Raw genomic sequence first — 22479 nt, 5'->3', positions numbered from 1 at the left:
TGCTGTTCTTATGACGTTGTATAGTGAGTGTTGTCACACTGGTATCAACTAGAAACTTATATTAATAAATATAATTAGAACAAAAAAATGACAACAAAACCATAAAAGAGTACCTTTCATTTAATCACAGAGATACCTGAATGAGTCTTCAGTGGATTAACTCTCCGTGTTAGCATCGCGCACGTAAATGTTTCTCGTCACGTTAACTGATATTTTCTATCAACTGTACTGACTAATTTAGCGATTTGAGCAAGCTTTTAAGGGGGTGGATTGGGCGCATTATAACTATCATTATTGTTTGGATTATTGCTTAAAGCAGGCATAAAACACAAAAGTCTGCGAGTGCTAAAACCGTGAATGAATAGGCGAACAGTTAGGAAAAAACACCAACGTTTCAAGCGTTGAGTTTCAGTATTTTATTACCAATATATCAGATTCCAAACAGGATGAGTCTGAATAGGGGCTAAATACTAAGGAGATAACAACATGGTGTGATGGTCTTATTCTTCACTGAAAACAGGATGTATGTTTCTAACAACACACATTTGAAAATAAAATGGATTAAATCTAGTCTTGTGAACTTTATTTATCTATTTTCACATTTAAACATTTTACCTAAAGCTTACGTTAGCAAAGGTTTTATGTTCTGATTTATCACCCCGACTCATATAAACATTTAGGCTTGAACTGTTACATTGTTTGAATTTCTTCGGAAGATGAAGGTAAGTTTCTTAACCAGAGTTATCGTTCTTGCCAACTCTCTAGTCTGTATCGGTAAGAATAAATACATACGCCATTTTGTTGACGGGGAACCTGTTCAAACTAGTGAGATGTTTTAGAGATTATTTACATATTTTTCTAATTTGGGTGATGTTTTGTTTCATACACGCCATGCCTAAAATTCATCCTGGTTTTTCCTAACACAATAACGATTTCTTAAATTAGGGCATGGCGAAATACGTGATGTTTTGATACTTACATTCTGCAATTACATGGAAATTACGAAAAATCATTGTGACCATGCGGCATCTGAAACTGATATCCAATTCTGACATGGCGCTGTGAGATATATCTTGGTTGACGAAACAAAACTTCGCTCACATCTAATGAATGACTGAAAAGGAAAAAACACAAGTTTGAGAGAAACTGGTACAAGAGGAATATTATTCACCAGGGATTGTTCGATCGGAATATCCCATAACTACCATGAGTTTTGTTTTGCACATAAACATAATTGCTCGAGAAAACCTATTCTAGGGAGGTAGAAAAAACATACATTGAATTTTTGTCAATTTCCAATAACCATATGCATATATACATAAATAGCTAAGTCTTTTTATTTTTAAATGTACTCTTCTTACAAACTTGTTTGGACTAAGGCACTAAATACTCTTGCTGCACAGAGTAACAAGGCCATTATGACATTATATAGATATCAAAAGAAAGTTGGTAATATACCCTGTCAAGATTTATTTAAGATATTTGATGCTATGATTGTGCCTATTGTCTGTCACAGTGCAGAAATATGGGGAATCTCATATTGTAAAATTATTGAAGTTGTACAGAACAAAATGTGTAAATGGTTTCTAAATACAGGTAAAACAACAAACAATGCAATGGTTTTAGGAGAGTGCGGAAGAGCCCCTCTCCAGCTTGTGTATACCACAAGGGCCATCAAGTATTGGTGCAGGCTACTGCGTTTGGACGAGCGCAGACTGCCTCGCCAATGTTATTTAATGCTCAAATCACTGGACCATTCTGGTCGCACCACATGGGCTACTCACATTAAGAATATTTTGTTTAAATTAGGTTTTGGATATGTATGGTTAACACAAGATGTTGGCAATGTGAAGGTATTTATTCATCTTTTTAAGCAAAGATTATTTGATAACCTTCAACAATCATGGTGTAGTTCTATCAATAGTATATCTGAAACCTTTTATTATAAACATTTTAAATCCCTGTTAAATGTAGAAAAATATCTTACACTCCCCATACCAGTAGATCTGAGAATATGTATGACTCGTTTCAGATGTAGCAAGTTTAAACTTGCAATTGACTTGGGGAGATACACAAATGTCCCATACACTGAACGATTATGTAAATATTGTATAGAAAATGGTATATCTTTTATTGAAGATGAATTTCATGTTTTACTTGTATGTGAGCGTTATTCAGCCCTAAGAAATATGTATCTTAAACAGTATATCAAGTTTCAAACTGTAACATCTTTAACTGAAATAATTTCATCAGAAACCTTTGATGTTGTATATAACACATGTTTATATCTATATAAAGTCCAACGGCTAAGAGAAACTTAAATCGACTACTTCCTTGGCATGCGTAGTTCATGCAATCAACCATTGTCTATATTATGGGCCTATGGCCTTCTTACTGAATAAACTGTCTGTCTATCCGCAGTCCTTCATAAAATGTATCCATTTATGTGTACTCTGTGTACTCTATAGGCACGTGAATAGGTGACTCAAAGTACGAATCACAGGTTTTCGGGCTCTTTCATTATGTCTCTGTCCAAAACAAACTGGAAATATCAGGGATTTATCTAGATCTTATCAAAGGCATTGAGGGCACTTAGTTTGGTATGCTTAGTTAACTACCTGGGGAGCAGGTCAAAACAGCATCAAAGGGTAAAGTCAAAATGACCACAGAAAAAAAGTCAAAACGACCACAACCTATAGTCAAAACAGCCATCAATTTTCTTTAATAAAGGCCACACTGATAAATAAAGATTACAACTCAATAATTGTGTCACATTCAAAAAAGTGAAAGCTTTTCTCAACTGATTCAAATTCATCTCTAAAATAATCTCAAACTGGCTAAAGGTAGGCTTGTTATATCTGTATAAAACAAGATGCATGCTGATAACTTAGATCTCTGTTCTGCATGCAAATCTTTATTAAGTGTATTATAATAGGTGATTGCCACAAGCTATAGGTGATTGATAACTCATCTCTCAATTCTCATGGATCTAATAATTAAGGGTGAAATGATACACCAATATTCTGATGCATCGTGATACTTGACCCACGGTACGATATACGATAAACGCGGGCCCATTTATCGATGCGCCACGATACGGAACGCAAATCTCAAGTACAGCTATTCCTCGAAATTGTGCCTTTCAATCAACCGCTAACTTGGTTATAGCGCGCCGTAACGCATGGCTCCCCAAAATGTACTTACATTTTTAATAAGCTCAGGTTTTACACTAACAGATGTTTTTTCCCCATCTCAAAAAACATTATCAGCTGATCACCGCAAGCACATAACACCAGAAATACCAGTCAGCAAAACCGAACTGAAGTACACAATTCAATACCATCATTATACCATCTTGTTATTAAATTTTCTAACATATTTTATTAATTTTATTCAAACTTTCATTCAATATTGTTTTCATTAAGTTAGGTGAAATCGTGTGTGAAGAGATACAGCAACCACGGTCAGATAACCGCTTTTGACGCATTTAAACGAACTTAAGTTGCTAAAGAATGGATACATATATTAAAAATGACATACTTTGACTTGTTAAAAGTCATATATGTGGCAATTTGGCTAATATATTTCAACATAACATTTTCGCAATCGAAATACGTGTCGCAGGGAAGTCCCTACGGTGACTGGTCAAATTGTTCCATACATAAAAATATCCTGCAACAGTAATCACCAGTACCAAAATGCTACGCTTGTGGTTTTTATAATTTTAAATACATATAGAGTAAACGCTGCAACTAAAGTAACACGATATTGGAATATATTATTCCTGATAAAACAATAATTTCAGATACAATTTCTTCGACCATTGCATACAAATTCTTTGAAGTTGTATAACTGGTGAAGTACATTAATTATTTTCTGGTGTTTGAACTTTGAATTGTTTTGAAGGAAAGTTCGAGAAAGTTCCACTTTGAAGCTTAACAACTTCAGTAGTCTTGTTATTATAAAATAATGTTAACTGTTCCAAAATCATGAAAGGTTCAATCTTGACATGCTTTAAGTCTTGTTTTTGTATCATTGCGTATCGAGATACGTATCGTATCGTGACCAGAATATCGAGATGCGTATCGTATCGTGACCTTCCTGTATCATTGCAGCCCTACTAATAATGCCTTTGTAGATATATAATACCACCCAAAAATGCAAAATTATTTTCATGGCCATTCTGACTTTTTTCTTGTTATAACTTTTCTTTGTGGCCATCTTGACTTTAGAGGCCTTTTTGACTACAACCCACTCGCTGCACGTTATACGCATAGTTTGCTTTTGTTATCACTACAAATTGTCTAGATAATATTTATCTTCATGCAAAATGGAAATGTGTGTATGAAAATATTTAACTTTTTGCAAACATTCCAAAATAATTCTCTGCTTGAGATTTCAAAACAAAACATGCAGCACTTCCATGCTTCAAGGCAGAAACAAGGAAAACTGTTTACTCTATTAGTTTCTGGTACACTCTACTTCAATAACACATAGTGTCACTTTTGGGGTGCGGGGTCAACATTTGCATTAATTTGGTGATGCATTTTAAGGTGGGGGTCGTCGATCCTCGCCTTAGTTTGATGATGCATTTATTTCAATGCACATTGAATGTACAGCCATTGGATAAAAAAACAAAACAACATACAATGGAGAGGTTTACTAATTTGAAAAAATTGCATGACTGAAAGCAGCAAAACTAACATGTTAGTCCACTAGTCCTTATAATGGTAACATATAGCAAAACCCTTAAAAATGGCTAATTTCTACTCGTCCTTATGATACCTTATTTATTGGTCACTTTGGTAAGGACTACAGGACTAACGCTGCAAAGGAGGCTAATTATATATAGCCAGAGCTGTGGGCAGGGATAATTCTAGGGTGGGGCCTTGTGCTTTTAGCCCCTTAATTTGGAAAAAGGCCCACATTTCCAAATACAATGGGGCATTTTAACATAGTTCTGTATGGGCAAGTGTGGGTGTACCTCTGGATTATTTGAAATTTTCACATTTATGGCCCATGTCAGAAAATTCCTGATGTGAACATTGTTTGGGTCATTATTCAGTCATTTTTCAAATTAAATGACCATTTTAAATAATTTGATGGCTCAGTATTAAAAATGTTTTACTTCTTTTCAGTGTAGTGATGTTGTAGAAGAAACAAATACTTAAGTATGAATCAGTATCCTGGGTTTGTCCCCATGATGATGCCCCAGCACTTCATGGTGGCGATGCCAGGGATGCCCCTCCAGGGGATCCAGACCCCACATCCAGGTATCCCGCAGATGATACCCCCCGGTGTTGCTGTAGCCCATGCAGGGGGCATGGCGCCAGTGTCTACTACCATGGCTCAGGGCATCCCCCTTGCGGCCAGACAAGCACCACCAGGTCTCAATGCTCTTGCTGCCTTACCAGACCAGAGACAGTTTGTCGATGCCAGGGCTAACCATTGGTAAGTATAAGTTAATTTGCCCGAAGAAATAAACCATGTACAATTTTTTGTGAACATATTTTGAGATTAAAATCAAATAGGCCAAAAAGAAGTGTTGTGGTTCCGATGATCCAACCAACCCTATTTTAAGGTTAAACCGTAAAGTAATATTTCTGTTGTACCTCGTTGGTGACAAAAGACAGAGTGCACCTGAAAATATATTCCAATCAGTACTAAGTTTAAAGTAGCTCTCCAACATATTTGCAGGTTTTTGAAGAAATAATAGCCTACCTACCGGGTGGCCTATTTTAAGATTAGTAATAATAGGACCTTCAACATTATTTTATTAGGCCTGATAGTAATCCTGGAGGTTTGCAAATTCTTATAACCACAAGGAAGACTCTTTCTCAATGAAGTTGATTATTGTATAGTATTATAGTATTATATGTGATAACAAGTCTTGTATTACTAGCCATGTTTTTTCATACTGAACATGATATTTAGACACTTAACATTTGTGTTACATGTATCAATGTTGTCATCACCAGGTTGGCAAATTCATTGGTTGTATCATGCCTACATTCATACAAAGTCATCTACGAATGTTCACATGGTTTTATTTGCATATCTATCCTCAGATTTAGAGATAGCAGGGTTTTACTTTAACTTACCAAACTGGAAATGCAGAGGTCCCCCAAAAATTTATTTCAAGGGTCCTGTAAAGTAATGAAATTATGTGGTGTAGTGTACTGTAAGATTTGATAATTACCCAACCTATACATTTCTCTACAAGAATTGAGTACCATGGATATTGTGCGCCCCTTGGGATGCAACTTTTTTTTCTCTGCGTCCATTCTCTACATTTGTGTGTACTTGACACATGTTTGTGTGTCGTGTAAAACCATTAGATGGTATTATATACTTATTACAAAATGTCAAATTTGTTAACTTATCCTGCATTACTCCATGGTAATGTGACCACAGAAGTGATAACGTCACGTGTCTGCACTTTCATCCTTGTCACCAGGATGGCAAGCTGTGTTTTATACACTGCTCCAGCTCATTGTGTTCATCCTGTGTGGTCAGAGGTTATGTATTTTTTAAAATGTTATTTGTAATTATCTCCTTCATGTCGTTGGTGTCTACATGTTCTACTATATATTTTTGCGATAGCATTAATATTTTGCACGTGTTAGTGGCTTTGTGTTACAGTAATTTTACAGGATGCTTTGTTGTTCCAGTTCGCCATCTTGGTCCGTGGTCATGTTCAATGTGGCATACGTTCTTTATTCTCTATCATGGCTTGGTAATGTGCAGATACAAGACGTCCTCACTTCTGTGGATGCTGTGTGGTGGAAATGTAAAAAATATGTAGATTTTACTACGTTGTTTGAAAGTTGGAACATATTAGTGTTAAGAAATAGAATTTCCAACTAGGCAATGTGGTAAGCAGTAACTAAGCCTTCTATAGGATTTGACTAGTCCTCATGAATTTTGAGTAGCCTGTCATGGAGATAACCGGAGTAAAATGTTACCATGGTTACAGTTTCCCTGGTCTGGCAGTCCCTGCGATGCCTGTTGAGGACATTGTAGAGGAGGAGCCACCTATCCCCGCAGAATCAATCACAGTCTTGGATGAATTCAACTCGGACCTCAACCTTGTCATAGACAGTGAAGGGTAAGATTTGCTCAGTATGGCATAACCTGGAACAACTCATTAACCATAACCTGGAAAATTCATTACCCATAACTTGGAAAACACATTAACCATAACCTGGAAAATTCATTACCCATAACCTGGAACAACTCATTAACCATAACCTGGAACAACGCATTACCCATAACCATGAACAACTCATTAACCATAACCTGTAACAATTCATTAACCATAACTTGGTAAACTCACTAACCATAACCAAGAACAACTCATTAACCATAACCTGGAACAACGCATTACCCATAACCTGGAAAAACACATTAACCATAACCTGGAAAACACATTAACCATGCTAACTGATTAATGTAACTGAATAATGTAAGTAGTATGTTGAGTTTTTCATCAGTAATGGTCTGAAGCTATTAGCCTAAAATTTCCTTTCCAGATTGTGAGGTGTCAGAATTTAATTTATTACTTGCCCGTGAAGAGATCACCCGTTTGATAAACATACAGCTGTATTACACATTGTGTAATACCAAAACGCGTGCTTATGTACTCTCGAAACACGTTTCACGAACAAATATTGAAAGCTCTCAACATCCCTTGGCTTATTCAACGACATTGCGTATGGAGTTGATAGATCACTGAGAGGAGCTTATGCACACTCGATGACCCCAGCAACCTTGTTGCTAGGCTGACGTCACATGGCATTGTTTTGCCGATGGATCTTGCAAAAGAATTCCACAATTTACGTCATTCGGTATTGTGACGTGATTGTAAACTTTGAGGTGCAAGGCCCGTTCCACAAGGTGATCATATTGTAGCGCAACGACAGTCGTTAGTCTAAGTTAAAGTATGTGAGTTGCGATTAGCCCTACGATAATTTTGTGTAACGGACGCCTGAATTCTAAAGGTGGACCGGTGTATAGTATTAGATTCATACATTTCAACTTTTGACGTGTTTGAAGTATTATTCTGTTAAACTCAATTGAACTATGCCGTGGATCATGTAGGTGTCAGCCTATTCATACTCAACAGTATAATTCTAAAAACACTATAAATGGCAAGTAATAAATAAAATACTAAACTCGCTCCCGTGTAAAAACCAATTTTATGAAACTCGTGAATAGTTGTGGTATCTAACTCGCTTTCGGTCGTCAGATACCACAACTATTCACTCGTTTCATAAAATTGGTATTACACGGGAGCTCGTTTAGCATTCTATATTTACTATTTTGATCAGTCCAATCTGCCCTGTATATTCATTTGGAATTTCATACATTTTCTTTATGCTCTTACTGGATTATATTTGACAAGCATTGCAGTTAGAATTTTGAGGAGGTTGTGACCATGTCAACTTGAATATTTGTGATTGATTATTGGCCGAATTTAGGTGGGGTTTTGGAAGGAAAATATTATCTGCATTTTATTTGAAAAGAAAACTTTTCCACTAATGTTTGGCTATTGCTGAGGCCAGTGGCACACCTAGTAAGCTCCATTCATGTTGTAGATAAACCTTGTCAGACCACAGAGAAGGGTCCCTATCATTATTTCTTCATCTTCTATTGCGGTGTGGTCGGGTAGCCTAATGGTTAAAGTGTTTGCTCATCACGCCGAAGACTCTGGTTCAATTCCCGACATGGGTACAATGTATGAAGCCTATTTCTGGTGTCCCCGGATGTGATATTGCTGGAATATTGCTAAAGGCGGCGTAAAACCATACTCACTCTCACTCATTCTTCTATTGTGTTTCCAGGTATGGTGCTCACACACTGAACCAGCCCAGTGGCTTCTGCTTCACATGGTCAGGGGTACGAGCCTCGCACGGTATCTGCAAGGGGAAAGGTTTCTTTGAGGTCCACATCACAGAGCACCTGCCAGTGGACTTTGGTGATGACCACAATGAAACTGACCCTCACATCATCCGAGTTGGCTGGTCAATAGATTCATCGTCATTCCAGTTAGGTAAGATCATACTAATGCAGTGTTATATTACCAACATTACTGTTCTTCCGGGGGGATTCCATGGCACAATACACCCAGAGTTCTCCATGCTTGTCAACTAGTGAAAAATCAGTGCTTACAAGATGAGACCTGACTGATTTTATGTCCTTGTACCCTGACACATCTTACTGAGGCAAGGAGCGTTAACTGACTATAAACTGACTTGCCAAAACTAGGCTCGAATTTCCAGGTTTGATCGTAGCGCCCCCAGGGAGTTATTTCCCTTCTTTGTCCCTCCTATCGACCAGTCAGTGTGTGGATCATTGCACATGCTATCAACCACTGGTTTCGTGGCCCGGAGTCTTTTAGTTTATACGCCTTTGTGCTGACTGCAACATGAAATAATGATAGCCATATACAATCACTTACGTACAATGTCTCCAATAATAATGACTTACTATCAACACTCTGTTGGCTGCCATATCTTGATGTACAACTTTTTGCCTTCTTAGTCATGTTTATGATTTTTAATACATTTTGTTTTAGGAGAAGAACCTTGGTCTTATGGTTACGGTGGTACTGGCAAATTTTCAACAAATAATAAATTCTCCAATTATGGTGAAAAATTTGAGGTTGGGGATGTCATCGGTGCCATGTTGGACTTAGATGACCGTCCAGCTAAAATCTCCTACATGAAGAATGGCCGATATTTAGGGGTAGCTATCCCACTTCACAGCTACCCTGTGGGTAACAAAGACATGGCGCTGTTCCCGCACATTCTGTCCAAAAACTGTAGGCAAGTACAACTTAATGAGATCAAAATATTCCCCTATTTTTATCTTTTGAAGTAGTTTTAAATGTTAACATACCACAGACACGCAACAACCAGTATCAAAGTTGCAGGAACTGACTTTGTATGTGACGTATGAGTCTGTCTGTTGTCTGTGTGTCCCCCTCTCTCAGTCGACCATGGCTGTGTAATGTTATGTTGAATGGTGTATATCAATGCTGTTAAGGGTTAGAGTTTTCAGGAGCCATTTCACGTGAAGACAGATTCCATGTAATCTCAATATTATGCAATATATATCATCACTGGCAGAGACTTGATTACTTACATGGTGCCATCATATAGCTGGAATATTGCTGAGTGCGAAATTAAACAACAAACAAGGTGCTAGATCCTGTAAAATGAGAGGACGTTTACCGTACGATATATGTAATCTCAAGTCTAATTTCTTGTGCCATTTGTTTCAGATTTCAAGTGAATCTTGGTCAGATCGACCCTTGGTTTCCGCCTCCTGCCATGTATCAATACATCGGTCAGACTACAGACAAAGTTAGGGGCATGAAAGAGCCAGAGAAAATCTCTGATTGTGAGGTGAGGATCAATAAATTCATTTATAGATACAAAAAATCCTCCATATATGTGTCCAGATATGTATATGTACCATGTATACTGTAAAACGTGAAATTTAAGTTAGCATGAAATTATTGCAAAATATGGGAACGAATGTCTCTTGCTCACTTTAATCTTTATACTCACTTTAATCATTATCATAATACTTTGCGGTGCTTATTAATTGTTGGGGGCGGTCGGGTAGCCTTGTGGTTAAAGCGTTTGCTCATCACGCCAAAGACTCGGGTTCAATTCCCGACATGGTTACAATGTGTGAAGCCCATTTCTGGTGTCTCCCACCGTGATATTGCTGGTATATTGCTAAAAGCGACATAAAACCATACTCACTCATTATTGTTTGTTGACTTTTAATAAATCTGTTGTATAACGTCAGTGACGTGTATATGTAAATGCTCCTTTTATCAACTGATAAATTGTTCGTTTTCAGATGATAATGATTGTGGGACTGCCAGGTGCAGGAAAGACAACATGGGGACTGAACATGTACAAGAACCATCCTGAGAAACGATACAACATTATTGGTACAGACACCTTGATAGAGAAGATGAGGGTGATGGGCCTGCCAAGGAAGCGGAACTACCACGGACGTTGGGAAGTTCTCATCAACAAGGCATCGCAATGTCTCAACAAACTCTTCACCATTGGTGAGGTTCACTTTGATTTGGAGTAAAGTGTCAAGAACAGGAGTAGACATTGGGTTAACGTAACTGGTGCTCCCTCATGGTTGTAATACTAGCAGAATCGATACACTTATATACCATGTTTTTCAGTCGGTGACAAGAAAAGGGATGCTGAGCATTGAGAGAATTGCATCAATAACCACCATCTACTGTGATGTACTGTCATCTGGCGACCTGTGAAGATCCAGATTAGAATTGGTCTTCAGCAACCCATACTTGCCCTAAAAGGCGACTATGCTTGTCGTAAGAGGCAACTAACAGGATCGGTTGATCAGGCTCGCTGACTTGGTTGATGCATGTCATTGTATCTCAATTGTTCATGATGCCAATCCCTGGATAGTCCGGTCCAGACTTGATTATTTACAGACCGCCGTCATATAGCGGAATATTGCTGAGTGTAGCGTTAAACAACGAATGAACGAACAATCTATTCTGACACTAACCATTAAGTGATAATTAAAGCTTTGCCTCTGCTGTTTCAGCTGGGAAGAGAAAGAGAAACTACATCTTAGACCAGACAAACGTGTACCCATCTGCCAGGAGGAAGAAGATGAGAAACTTCAATGGGTTCTACAGAATTGCTGCTGTCCTGCAGCCAGATGATGCAGAACTGTTGCGAAGGTCGCACAAGAGGACCGTGGAAGATGGTAATATATTTATATCCCGAGCACATGATCATTTTATTCCTATTATCAGAATGTTAGCACTAAGGCTGTGTCACTGTGGTGCAACAGTTGTGACTTAATCTTTGATCAATTAATCAAAGTGGCTAGAGTATTTCTAGCCATGCTGCACTCTACATGGTCATGTTGTGTGAAGTCAGTTCTTCGAGTCGACATAGTTGTAATGATGCTTGATAGATCGCTACATCACTCACTCTTCTAAGTGAAAGCTTTCAAGTAAATGATGCTCAACTGGAGACTTTTTTTGATGATATTCAACACTTAATATTGGACAGTAGGGTAACCTTGTGGTTAAAGCAATTCTTGTCTTGCTGAAACCTAGGGCTTGATTCTCCACTCTTCTGGAATATTGCTAAGAGTGGAGTAAAATAATTCACTGTGGTTAGCCTGGGATTTCTGTTTCATGCCCGAGACCCAAGAGAATTTAGGGTCTGAGTGATACCAGGACTCCCAATAAGACGACCCATGAAGATCCGGGGTAGAATAGGTCTTCAGCAACCCATGCTTGCCCTAAAAGGCGACTGCTTGTCGTAAAAGGCGACTAACGGGATAGGGTGGTCAGGCTCGCTGACTTGGTTGATGCATGTCATCGATCCCAATTGCGTGGATCGATGCTCATGATATTAATCACTGGATTGTCTGGTCCAGACTCGATTATTTACAGACCGCCATCATATGGCTGGAATATTGCTGAGTGCGGCGTTAAACAACAAACCAACCAACCAACCAATAAGATAGACCCAGGTAAATCTCTGCTCACTCACTTGCTCCCTCTGCTGGTTTGCAGGTAAAATAGTTCCCGAGGAAGCCGTTCTGGAGATGAAAGCCAACTTCACCCTGCCGGAAGATCGAGACAATCTGTTTGACAGGATTGACTTTGTGGAGTTGAACAAGGACCAGATAGTGACACTTGTTCAGCAGTGAGTAACACACTTATTGGTTTGACAACATTGCAGATAACAAGGTAAAGGGTAGACAACTGTGTATTCCTCCACCTTTTGTTGGGTCTCAGTGATACTGCGTCCATATTTAACTATGGGAGTTATGAAAAGTCGTAGAGCCCTGGTCTCCCTGAGAAGCAGTTTCCTCCAAACCTGCTCAATTAGGAGGCATTTACTGTGAAATTGGTGTGTGTTTGGCAGTGTTTCTGTGCTGAAATTGATGATTCCCACAATAGGATGATAAAAGACCTGAGAAGATCTTGGGTTGAATAGGTCTTCAGCAACCCATGCTTGCCGTAAAAGGCGACTATGCCTGTCATAAGAGGCGACTAACGGAACCAGGTGGTCATGCTTGCTGACTTGGTTGATGCATGTTATCATATCCCAATTGAGATCAATGCTCATGATGTCAATCATTGGATTGTCTAGTCCAGACTCGATTATTTACAGACCGCCGTCATATAGCTAGAATATTGCTGAATGTGGCGTTAAACAACAAACAAAAAGATGATAATAATGTTGTTTTTAATTAATTTCCAGATACAACAAGGAGGGCCAGGAGAAGCGGCCACCCAGAGAGGCTGTGTTCAGACATGACAGCAGGAATCAGGTAGGCATGGTGGGCTTTAGGGCTGGGACGAGTCAAATTTACTACCTGGGTACCCAGCCCCCTATTACCCAACCCTACCCACTGTAGGTCTCAAGAGATGAGGGCGGTCGGGTAGCCTAGTGGTTAAAGCATTTGCTCGTCACGCCGAAGACCCGGGTTCGATTCCTGACATGGGTACCATGTGTGAAGCCCAATTCTGGTGTCCCCTGCCTTGATATTGCTGGAATATTGCTAAAAGCAGCGTAAAACCATACCCACCCGTTAGTTATAGCTAGGAGGGGTCTGTTTCCTGATTGCCGTAAGAGTTGACTGTAATTCATATTTTGGGTTCACAATCACTGCTGTGTAGGGCCATCTGAATGGGTGACGATCAGGAAGCTCAGCTCACTAAGGGTTGTCATCATTGTTTGACATGGTTTATCATTGTACATACCAGGGACTGACAGTACCAGGGATAAAACCAGGGCTCGAGACACCAGTAGGTTATAGCATGAGAAACAATCCACATTGTGGTACAATGACTTGCAATCAGCCAGGTCACACATAATGATTGATTCTCTATTCAGTGGTCTCTTTGATAAACATGGGACCCATGAAGATCCGGGGTAGACAAGGTCTTCAGCAACCCATGCTTGTCGTAAAAGGCAACTATGCTTGTCGCAAGAGGCGTCTAACGGAATAGGGTGGCCAGGCTTGCTGACTTGGTTGATTCTTGTCATCGTATCCCAACTGCAGGGATTGATGCTCATGATGTCAATCCCTGGATTGTCTGGTCCAGACTCGATTATTTACAGACCGCGGTCACATAGCTGGAATATTGCTGAGTGCGGCGTTAAACAACAAACAAAGAAATATATTGATAAGCATGGATACTTACTACCATTTATGCCCCCACAGGCTAGACACTAGGGAAAACACTTGGTCAAGTAAGCACAGCTAAAAATAGTCCACATGATAACACTAAATTCAACTGAAAAGTATGCTAAGAGACAATTTCGATCTGCAGTGTTTAGCACAGATATCAGTGATGATGCATACACAATATTTTCTGAAATGTTCACTGATATCTGAATAAATGCAAAATTACACTTTTATTTGAAGATGAGTTGTCTTACAAATTTAGAACTTTTGTGTATCTTTCGCAGCACAACTTCAGATCAGGAGACAGCCACCCCCCTCGAAACCATTCACCCCGGCAAGGTCAGGGCAGATACCAAGACCAGCAGCACCAGGGGTACGACAGTGGGAGACAGGACAGAGGGTACCAGTCCCGGGGAGGGTACCAGCGAGGCTTTGAGTCAAACGAACCCCCCAGCAAGAGAACCAAGCAGGAGTCGGGCAGTGCCCTTGACTTCATCAAGGAGTACGGAGGAGGAGAGGAGGATCCCACGGCCCAAGCAGCGGCAGTGGCAGCGGCGGCGGCAGCGGCAGCTGCAGCTGCAGGGGTTGCAGCAGGAGCATGGGCAGACAAACTTCCGGTGAAAGAGGAACTTAAGTGGAATCCGGGACAGTACGGCTGGTCTCAGCAGCAGTATGGGGACTCCAGAAGAACACCAGCATTGCCTCAACAGGACTTCAACCAGATGTTCCCACCTTCTGGGGATCAGCAACGTCAGAACAGTGCTGGTACACCTGAAGGGAGAGGAGGAGGGGGGTCTCAGAGGTGGCCGCCGTTTGGCAGTGATGTACAACAGAACTGGCAGAACAGAGAACAAGCTGACAGGAAACCATGGCAACAGAGTAGTGATGATCAATACAGTCAAGAAAGCAACAATGCACAAGATAGTGCAAGGGGTTCTGGAAACGGAAGAGGTTTTGGTAATCAGCAAAATGCACCAGGAGGTTTTGGTGGTCAGCAAAGTAGCCTTGGTAGTCATCAGAGTGGTTATGGAAGTCAGCAAGGTGGCTATGGAGGTCAACAGGAGTCAAGGAACTACAGCAATCAAGAATCAAGACAGTTTGGACAAAACGAGTCCCGAAAGTTTGGTCACCAAGAGTCAAAGAACTTTGGCCAACAGAATTCCAGGAACTTTAGTCAGCAGGGCCAGTCAGGATTGGACAGGAACTACGGCCAGTCAGGACACTCTGGCAGCTATGGTGGATCCAGCTTTGGTAGGCAGCAAGAAGGTTCTTCAGATAATTTTGGTAGTCAACAGAGAATGGGTGGGTTTGGCGGACCTCCTTCATATGGTGGCCCAGGCTCCGGAGACAGAGACAGAGACAGAGACAGAGATAATCGATCAGATCATTCTCCATACAATAGAGGAAATAGTGCTGAATCTCGTAGGGATTCAGGTCGAGAAAACTACAACCAGTTCACTGGCCCTCCACCTCCACCACCTCAGGAACCAGAGAGGGACAGATTTGAGAGGGGTCAGGCTTTCCGACCTGACGATTTCTCCTCTGACAAGGCAGCTACAGGACTGAAGCCATATGATGCAGCTGGGAGTCGAAGTAAAGATGGCTCCAAGACTGGAGCCAATGGGGAAAGAGTCCGTCGGAGGAAGAGCAAGTGGGATACACCGAGCACGGATCCTCCCAGTAACCCAGACACACCCTCTCTTATAGAAACGTCTGATATCCTTTCAGCCGAGGTGAAACTTGAGCCAGGTTGTGATCTAAGTGATCAGCAACAGTATTCAGAAGAGAAAATTGAGCAAAATTTTAATAATCTCTCTAGTGCTAATGACTCTCCAGATAAATTTGCACAAATGGACTTTAATAGACCACCTCCTAACAGTTCATGGAGGAACAGCCAAAACGAACAAGACCAGGTTCAAAACCAAAGTTCCAATTTTGAGAGAGGTAGACCCAATATGAGAGGAGATAACATATCCTCTAGTAATCAATATCGATCTGACAATCACTATGGTGGTGAAGCTCAAAGTCGAGGCTATCCTTCAAATCAGCATGGTGGGCCAGGTTCCCATGGTAACCCAGGTGTGCGTCCTCCCTTTGAGCCTCGTCACCAACAAGGAGGATCCCGAGGAGGAAATCGAGGCCCTCCGCTTAACTTTGGCCAAGGTGGTCCACGATCATTTAGGCCTAGAAATCCACAAGATTTTGGTGGTCCTCCAGGAGGATGGAATCAGAATCGTCCCCGGTTTGGTCCTCGCGGTCCTGGTACCCGTCCTCCATTCAACCCCAGATTTGGTCCTGATGGAGGTCAGCGATTTCCCCGTCCGCCTGGTCAGCCAAGGTTTCAGCGACCTTGAGAAGAAGACACCTCAAAACATCCCATTACATTTTACTTGTAGAATATTCATCCAAATGTTTTACAGTGCAGTCATTTTAATGTCGTGTAACACCCAAGGAAATGAATCGTACTGCTGTCAGACATTTTGCATATGTACAAATTCATTGTTCCACGTTCAGATGAAGCTTTTTGTGATTAACTTGTTTTTACTTTGCTTAATTCACGACGATGTACAAAGACATTTTTTAATCTATAGGAGCTGATATCTGAAGTTATTTTTTTCATAGCTTTATATGAAATCTTGATAAAACCATTGAAAGCATAAACAACATGAACTGTTAATTAATGTTGCTTTATATTTGTTGAATTGGTTATCATTAGAATCAGTATCACTGTTGTTTTGATAGGATTGATGATCTTCCTGTAGGGATTTGCTAGCGAAAATTATAAATGTGAAAATGTAAGTGTTCAAATATTAATGAAGGGAGGTAATTGAGGAAGTAAGCAGGAGGGCCGTTTTCATTCAAACTGCTGATAACACTTGCAGCAGTTTCATTAGGAAGGGACTGGGCATATGTTATGTAGGACATAGTGTTGAGATTGGTCTTAGTACTGTATCATATTTTGCTGATAACCCAACTAAACATGACCTATTTAATGCCCCCTCCCACCACCTACTCCAAACATTTTTTCATAGAATTTCAATATAATCGATGACCGGTCCCCTGTCATCTTTTCATGCCCCCCAAATAGTGGTTAAATTTTGGCAATCTAACCTCTCCTCCTCCTCCCTCTCCCCTCTCTTCTTCCCCCCCCCCCCCCCCCCCCCCCTAATTAATGACCAGTTAATTGTCATGCCAAGTACTGCATATTCATGTACCGACTACTAGTAAGGTGACACTTATACACTATTACACTATTCTGTTGTCCTGGGTGTGGATCTTTGACTTTGCCAGCTCTGCGCTGTGTATTTTTCTGAATATTTCTGCAAAGGAATTCAGTCCGGTTTTGTCATCCTAGTGATTCAACCTGTGGTTTATTTGTAAGTATTAAATGAAACAGTATTAGTCAGTAAGGAGGCTAATTTGCTCAATATGCTGCTAGTGTGATCTCGTCAATCCTTTCCAAATTACGATCAAGTGATGCTCTGGGATTGACTTGGGAATTGGTGTGGATTCCCTTTTTGTTCTGTATGGTTGCCAGTGTGATTGTTTTGTTTTGAGTCGGACATGACATGCTGTTTCCATGGATGGGTTTAGAAATAAGGGTTTTGTTTGGCCTAATAATGGAAATTATGGATTTCATTGAAATTTCAACAGATCAACCCACATTGCCACATTATAAGTGATTTTGATATTTTTCCAGAAAAACAGCTGCAGCCACAGGTTGATATCTGTCTTTATTTATATGATGTCCATTTGAATGTGCCTAGATAATTGAGGGTTTGATAGAGAGTTTGTATTCAGTTTACTCCTAATATTTGTCTTCTTTCAGGAATTGATAGATGGTTGAATTTGAACAAAAAAATATTTACTTGAAACAAACCTGTGTAAACATCTTTGTGACGGAACATTGCCAAGCATGTTTGTATATTTTGCAAAGGGATTGAATATATGAATATTTATATGTTCAAGGATTGTGTTGGGTGCTAAATGACTAAAGACTGTATGCACTTGTCTATCAGGTTAGGTTAGTTCGACTGATGTTAGCTGTACACCTTCACTTTACACATTAGTCCAAATTCTGTTTGATTGAACAATAAATACATATTGCATAGTATGTTTTAATGTGAATGCATGTATGATCCAAGATGTGACGTGAAAGGGGAGGGGTAGATGACTCTAAACAAAGATTAACAAGTGATGTCTTAATGAGTCAGTATTAACAACCTCATAGAATACATTCGGCCAATGTTGATTTATCATTAGATAAAAAATATTCTATACTAAAATATGCTGCCATATCTCATTTATGTTGGGGTGTGTTGTTTATTTTACCCTTTTTGCGATAATTTTTGGGGTAAATAAGAAAATTAGCAATCTTGAAAACAAAATGCATTGTTATCTAATGATTAATTTATGCCAGCCTTATTATAATTGTAAATATTCTGAAGATTATTTTCCTTCTGGTGTAGTCATCTCAGAGATAGTATTTTCTGACTGAAATGAAGTATGCCGTACCGAATGCTTGTCTGTGCCCCCAGATGTATCCAGGACCCACATCAGTCTGACATGGGAGGAGTCCACACAGCATGTCCCTATAATTCATCCGCTTCCTTGGGATGGGGAGACCAGGTGCAGACAACATTATCCATACATACCGGTACCCATTTGTAGCTCACACCATCTCAAGTGGATGAGATTCAATGCCACTGGTGCAAACACAACATGAGACACCATGTTATAACGTACCGAGGTACGCCATCGGAAGTCTGGAGACACCAGGAGCAATGTCACAGGTGCAAACACAACATGAGACACAAAGTTGTAACCTACACCATCAGGAGACAATGTCACAGGTGCAAACACAACATGAGACACAAAGTTGTAACCTACGCCATTAGGAGACAATGTCACAGGTGCAAACACAACAGGAGACACAAAGTTGTAACCTACGCCATAAGGAGACAATGTCACAGGTGCAAACACAACAGGAGACACAAAGTTGTAACCTACACCATCAGGAGACAATGTCACAGGTGCAAACACAACAGGAGACACAAAGTTGTAACCTACGCCATTAGGAGACAATGTCACAGGTGCAAACACAACAGGAGACACAAAGTTGTAACCTACGCCATAAGGAGACAATGTCACAGGTGCAAACACAACAGGAGACACAAAGTTGTAACCTACACCATCAGGAGACAATGTCACAGGTGCAAACACAACATGAGACACAAAGTTGTAACCTACGCCATTAGGAGACAATGTCACAGGTGCAAACACAACAGGAAACACAAAGTTGTAACCTACGCCATTAGGAGACAATGTCACAGGTGCAAACACAACAGGAGACACAAAGTTGTAACCTACGCCATCAGGAACCTCAAGATATTGGGACACAATGTCACAGGTGCAAACACAACAGGAGACACAAAGTTGTAACCTACGCTATCAGGAGACAATGTCACAGGTGCAAACACAACAGGAGACATGTACATCGAGTTGTGACCTACACGATCTTAATTCTCCAAGACATCGGGGACACTACAACAGGTGCAAACAACTTGTAACTCGTCCAACACATTTGAAGAAATCATAAGAAGTCCCATTGCAGTGACAACATGACATATATGTATTGTGCCGTATGTATCAATTGAAATTGTGACAATTTTCACCCTGTTCACCTCAGCTAGGCAGTCTGCATACCCCTCTACGTACTTAGCACTGATAAGCCGGGGTTTGGGTGGTGGGGAGGACATGGTATTAAAATGACATAGGTTCCCTTATTGGATGTAGATGTGGTTGATATTTATGTATTAATATTCTGTCCTAACAGAAATAGGAAACATGGATAAGTATTGTTTACTGACAAATTATACTACTCAAAAGAAGTTAAAGAACACCTTATTCTTTAATATTATGATAGTTAATCTGTCATGGTGACAAATTAACTATTGTAATATGAAAGAATCGAGTTTTCTTGAACTTGAACAGTGTATACAGCATGCCTGTTTGTATCCATAAGACTCGTATGTAAAATTGATAAATCTTTGACCACTATGCATAAGTACTTTTTAAGTAATCTAATCCTTATTGTTCTGTTACTAACCATGCAATGATAGTGTCCCGCTATCTGGAGCCGATATTGAGAACCAAAGAATCTACATGTTGCTCTGTCTCGTTACTTGGCCACATTGTACAGAGAGGTACCAGTCATGTGTTGCTTGTTCATACAGTTTTGCACAGGAGATGAAAATAATTTTGGATCTTGATGTAATAAACCATGTAAAGTGAAGTGCTGTTTGTTTCTGTGTAAACCAAAGTGCTGTTTGTTTCAATCTCATTAAAATCAGATCTTAGTTTTCGCTAACGCTAAAAAAGATCTGAGGACATCCAATTACGGGTCATGTCAGAACGACCTTTCGCGAATTTTGACCGACCAATGAAATGACTGACAAGAAATCGACACTGGCCAATCAGATGGCAGCTTTCTCAAGCTTTACGACACTAGTTTCAAACTGGTGACTACGCTTTGAAACATATTTTGACATATTCTCGATTAAAACTTTTAAAACTGATTAGAACATTCTGGAATGGTTTATAGATGGCACAGATTGTATGGATATAATCATCAAACCTGTAACTGTCGTTCAGAATACCCCGTGTTAAATATATCGTGGTTTCATGATTAGAAAACACATTCCGACTGTCACTTTCATGATCTGGTAAGCGACGCTCTGATTGGTTGGATAAAAGGTCGTTCTGATGTGACCCCTAATGGGATGTCCTAAGATCTATGTTTAGCGATAGCGAGAACTAAGATCTGATTTTAATGAGTGCTGTTTGTTTCTGTGTAAAGTGCTGTTTGTTACTCAGTGAAGTGAAGTGCTGTTACTGTGTGAAGTGAAGTGCTGTTTGTTTCTGTGTGAAATGTTGTGTGTTTCTGTGTAAAATGCTGTTTGTTACTGTGTGAAGTGCTGTTTGTTAGTGTGAAGTGCTGTTTGTTAGTGTGAAGTGCTGTTTGTTACTGTGTGAAGTGCTGTTTGTTTCTGTGTGAAGTGCTGTTTGTTTCTGTGTGAAGTGCTGTTTGTTTCTGTGTGAAGTGCTGTTTGTTACTGTGTGAAGTGAAGTGCTGTTTGTTTCTGTGTGAAGTGAAGTGCTGTTTGTTACTGTGTGAAGTGAAGTGTTGTTTGTTACTGTGTGAAGTGCTGTTTGTTACTGTGTACATGATACAGTGGGTTCTGTGAGTGATTCATGGCCATGTCCTGTAGTGATGGTATGAAGTCGGTTGATGAAGTGCTCAGCAAATTCTGATGTCATTCCTCTTTATTTGGGTTTTGTTTCAAATATAGTTTCAGCCCAGTTACCATGATGGCTGAAACTTTTAACTAAGCTCTGAAATATGCCATTAGAGCACAGCTAGTTGGATGCAGTGTTGCCAAATAGGTACATCTGCACAAGTGAGACTATGACCAGAATTTATGAGCTGCATCCACTGATGCTGGTTAAGGATGTGAATCTCCGCTTCACCCTGATTATGTGTGTCAAGGTCGTTCTGCACCAAAGCGGTTAGCAGTTAAGACCTGCACCACATCGGGTATTCTCCTGCAGCAAGTGGACATGCAGGGATATAACTGGAATACCGCTTCAAACCCAACTCACTCACTCATTCACTGATGAGTGTTAAGTAAAATGATATTTCACCTAACATTTCTCAGGTCATTAACTGTTTTAGAGCTATGAAAAACAAAACGAAGAAAAAATTCAATAAAATTTAATACATGTATAGATTAACAATAAGGTACTGTTGTACATACAACACAAATATTTCCTTTCAAAATGGCACACCGGTGAAACATTTAAATGCACTGCATCTGGATCTCTCAATGCTGGTATTTGTACAAAATACAGTTCATTGTAAAATAGTCAGAAATGAGTTCCAATCTCATTAAAATCAGACCTTAGTTCTCGCTACTGCTAAACAAAGATCTGAAGACATCCCATTAAGGGTCACGTCAGAACGACCTTTCATCTGACCAATCAGAGCGTCGCTTACCAGATTATGAAAGTGACAGTTTGAATGTGATTTCTAATCATGCAACCTCGAAAACTTTAACACGCGGTATTCCGAACGATAGTTACGGGTTTAACGACTGAATCAATACAATCGGGACCATCAATTAGCCATTCCAGAATGTTCTTTTGTTCCGGTTTCAAATTTGTAATCAATTTGTCAAAATATGTTTCGAAGCGTAG

The 22479-nt window shown here is 39.9% G+C and overlaps 1 protein-coding gene across 3 annotated transcripts; it reads left to right on the top strand.

Annotated features, from left to right (window-relative positions):
• The first annotated feature begins 766 nt into the window (after positions 1-766).
• On the top strand, positions 767-20518 carry LOC124110834 (hornerin-like). 3 transcript variants are annotated; one of them, XR_007218847.1, is made up of 12 exons: positions 767-825; positions 5139-5451; positions 6977-7108; positions 8844-9052; positions 9578-9827; positions 10286-10409; positions 10876-11092; positions 11611-11775; positions 12599-12731; positions 13293-13362; positions 14508-19633; positions 19694-20518. XR_007218847.1 is itself a non-coding variant. In XM_048386905.1 (11 exons), the coding sequence occupies exons 2-11, from the start codon at positions 5174-5176 to the stop codon at positions 16575-16577; spliced, it is 3648 nt and encodes a 1215-aa protein (XP_048242862.1). In that variant the 5' UTR covers positions 767-825; positions 5139-5173; the 3' UTR covers positions 16578-20518. The 3 variants fall into 3 exon arrangements, 2 of the variants coding, with proteins under 2 accessions (XP_048242862.1, XP_048242863.1); XM_048386905.1 differs by having other exon boundaries at positions 14508-20518; XM_048386906.1 differs by lacking the exon at positions 767-825 and adding an exon at positions 854-1149 and having other exon boundaries at positions 14508-20518.
• The last annotated feature ends 1961 nt before the right edge of the window (positions 20519-22479 follow it).

The sequence above is a fragment of the Haliotis rufescens genome, unplaced genomic scaffold (genome assembly GCF_023055435.1).
Source record: "Haliotis rufescens isolate VD_foot unplaced genomic scaffold, xgHalRufe1.0.p SCAF_62, whole genome shotgun sequence".
NCBI classification, from domain to species: domain Eukaryota; kingdom Metazoa; phylum Mollusca; class Gastropoda; order Lepetellida; family Haliotidae; genus Haliotis; species Haliotis rufescens.
The sequence above is the reverse complement of the archived record's forward strand: the minus strand, read 5'-3'. Positions and strand labels throughout refer to the sequence as shown.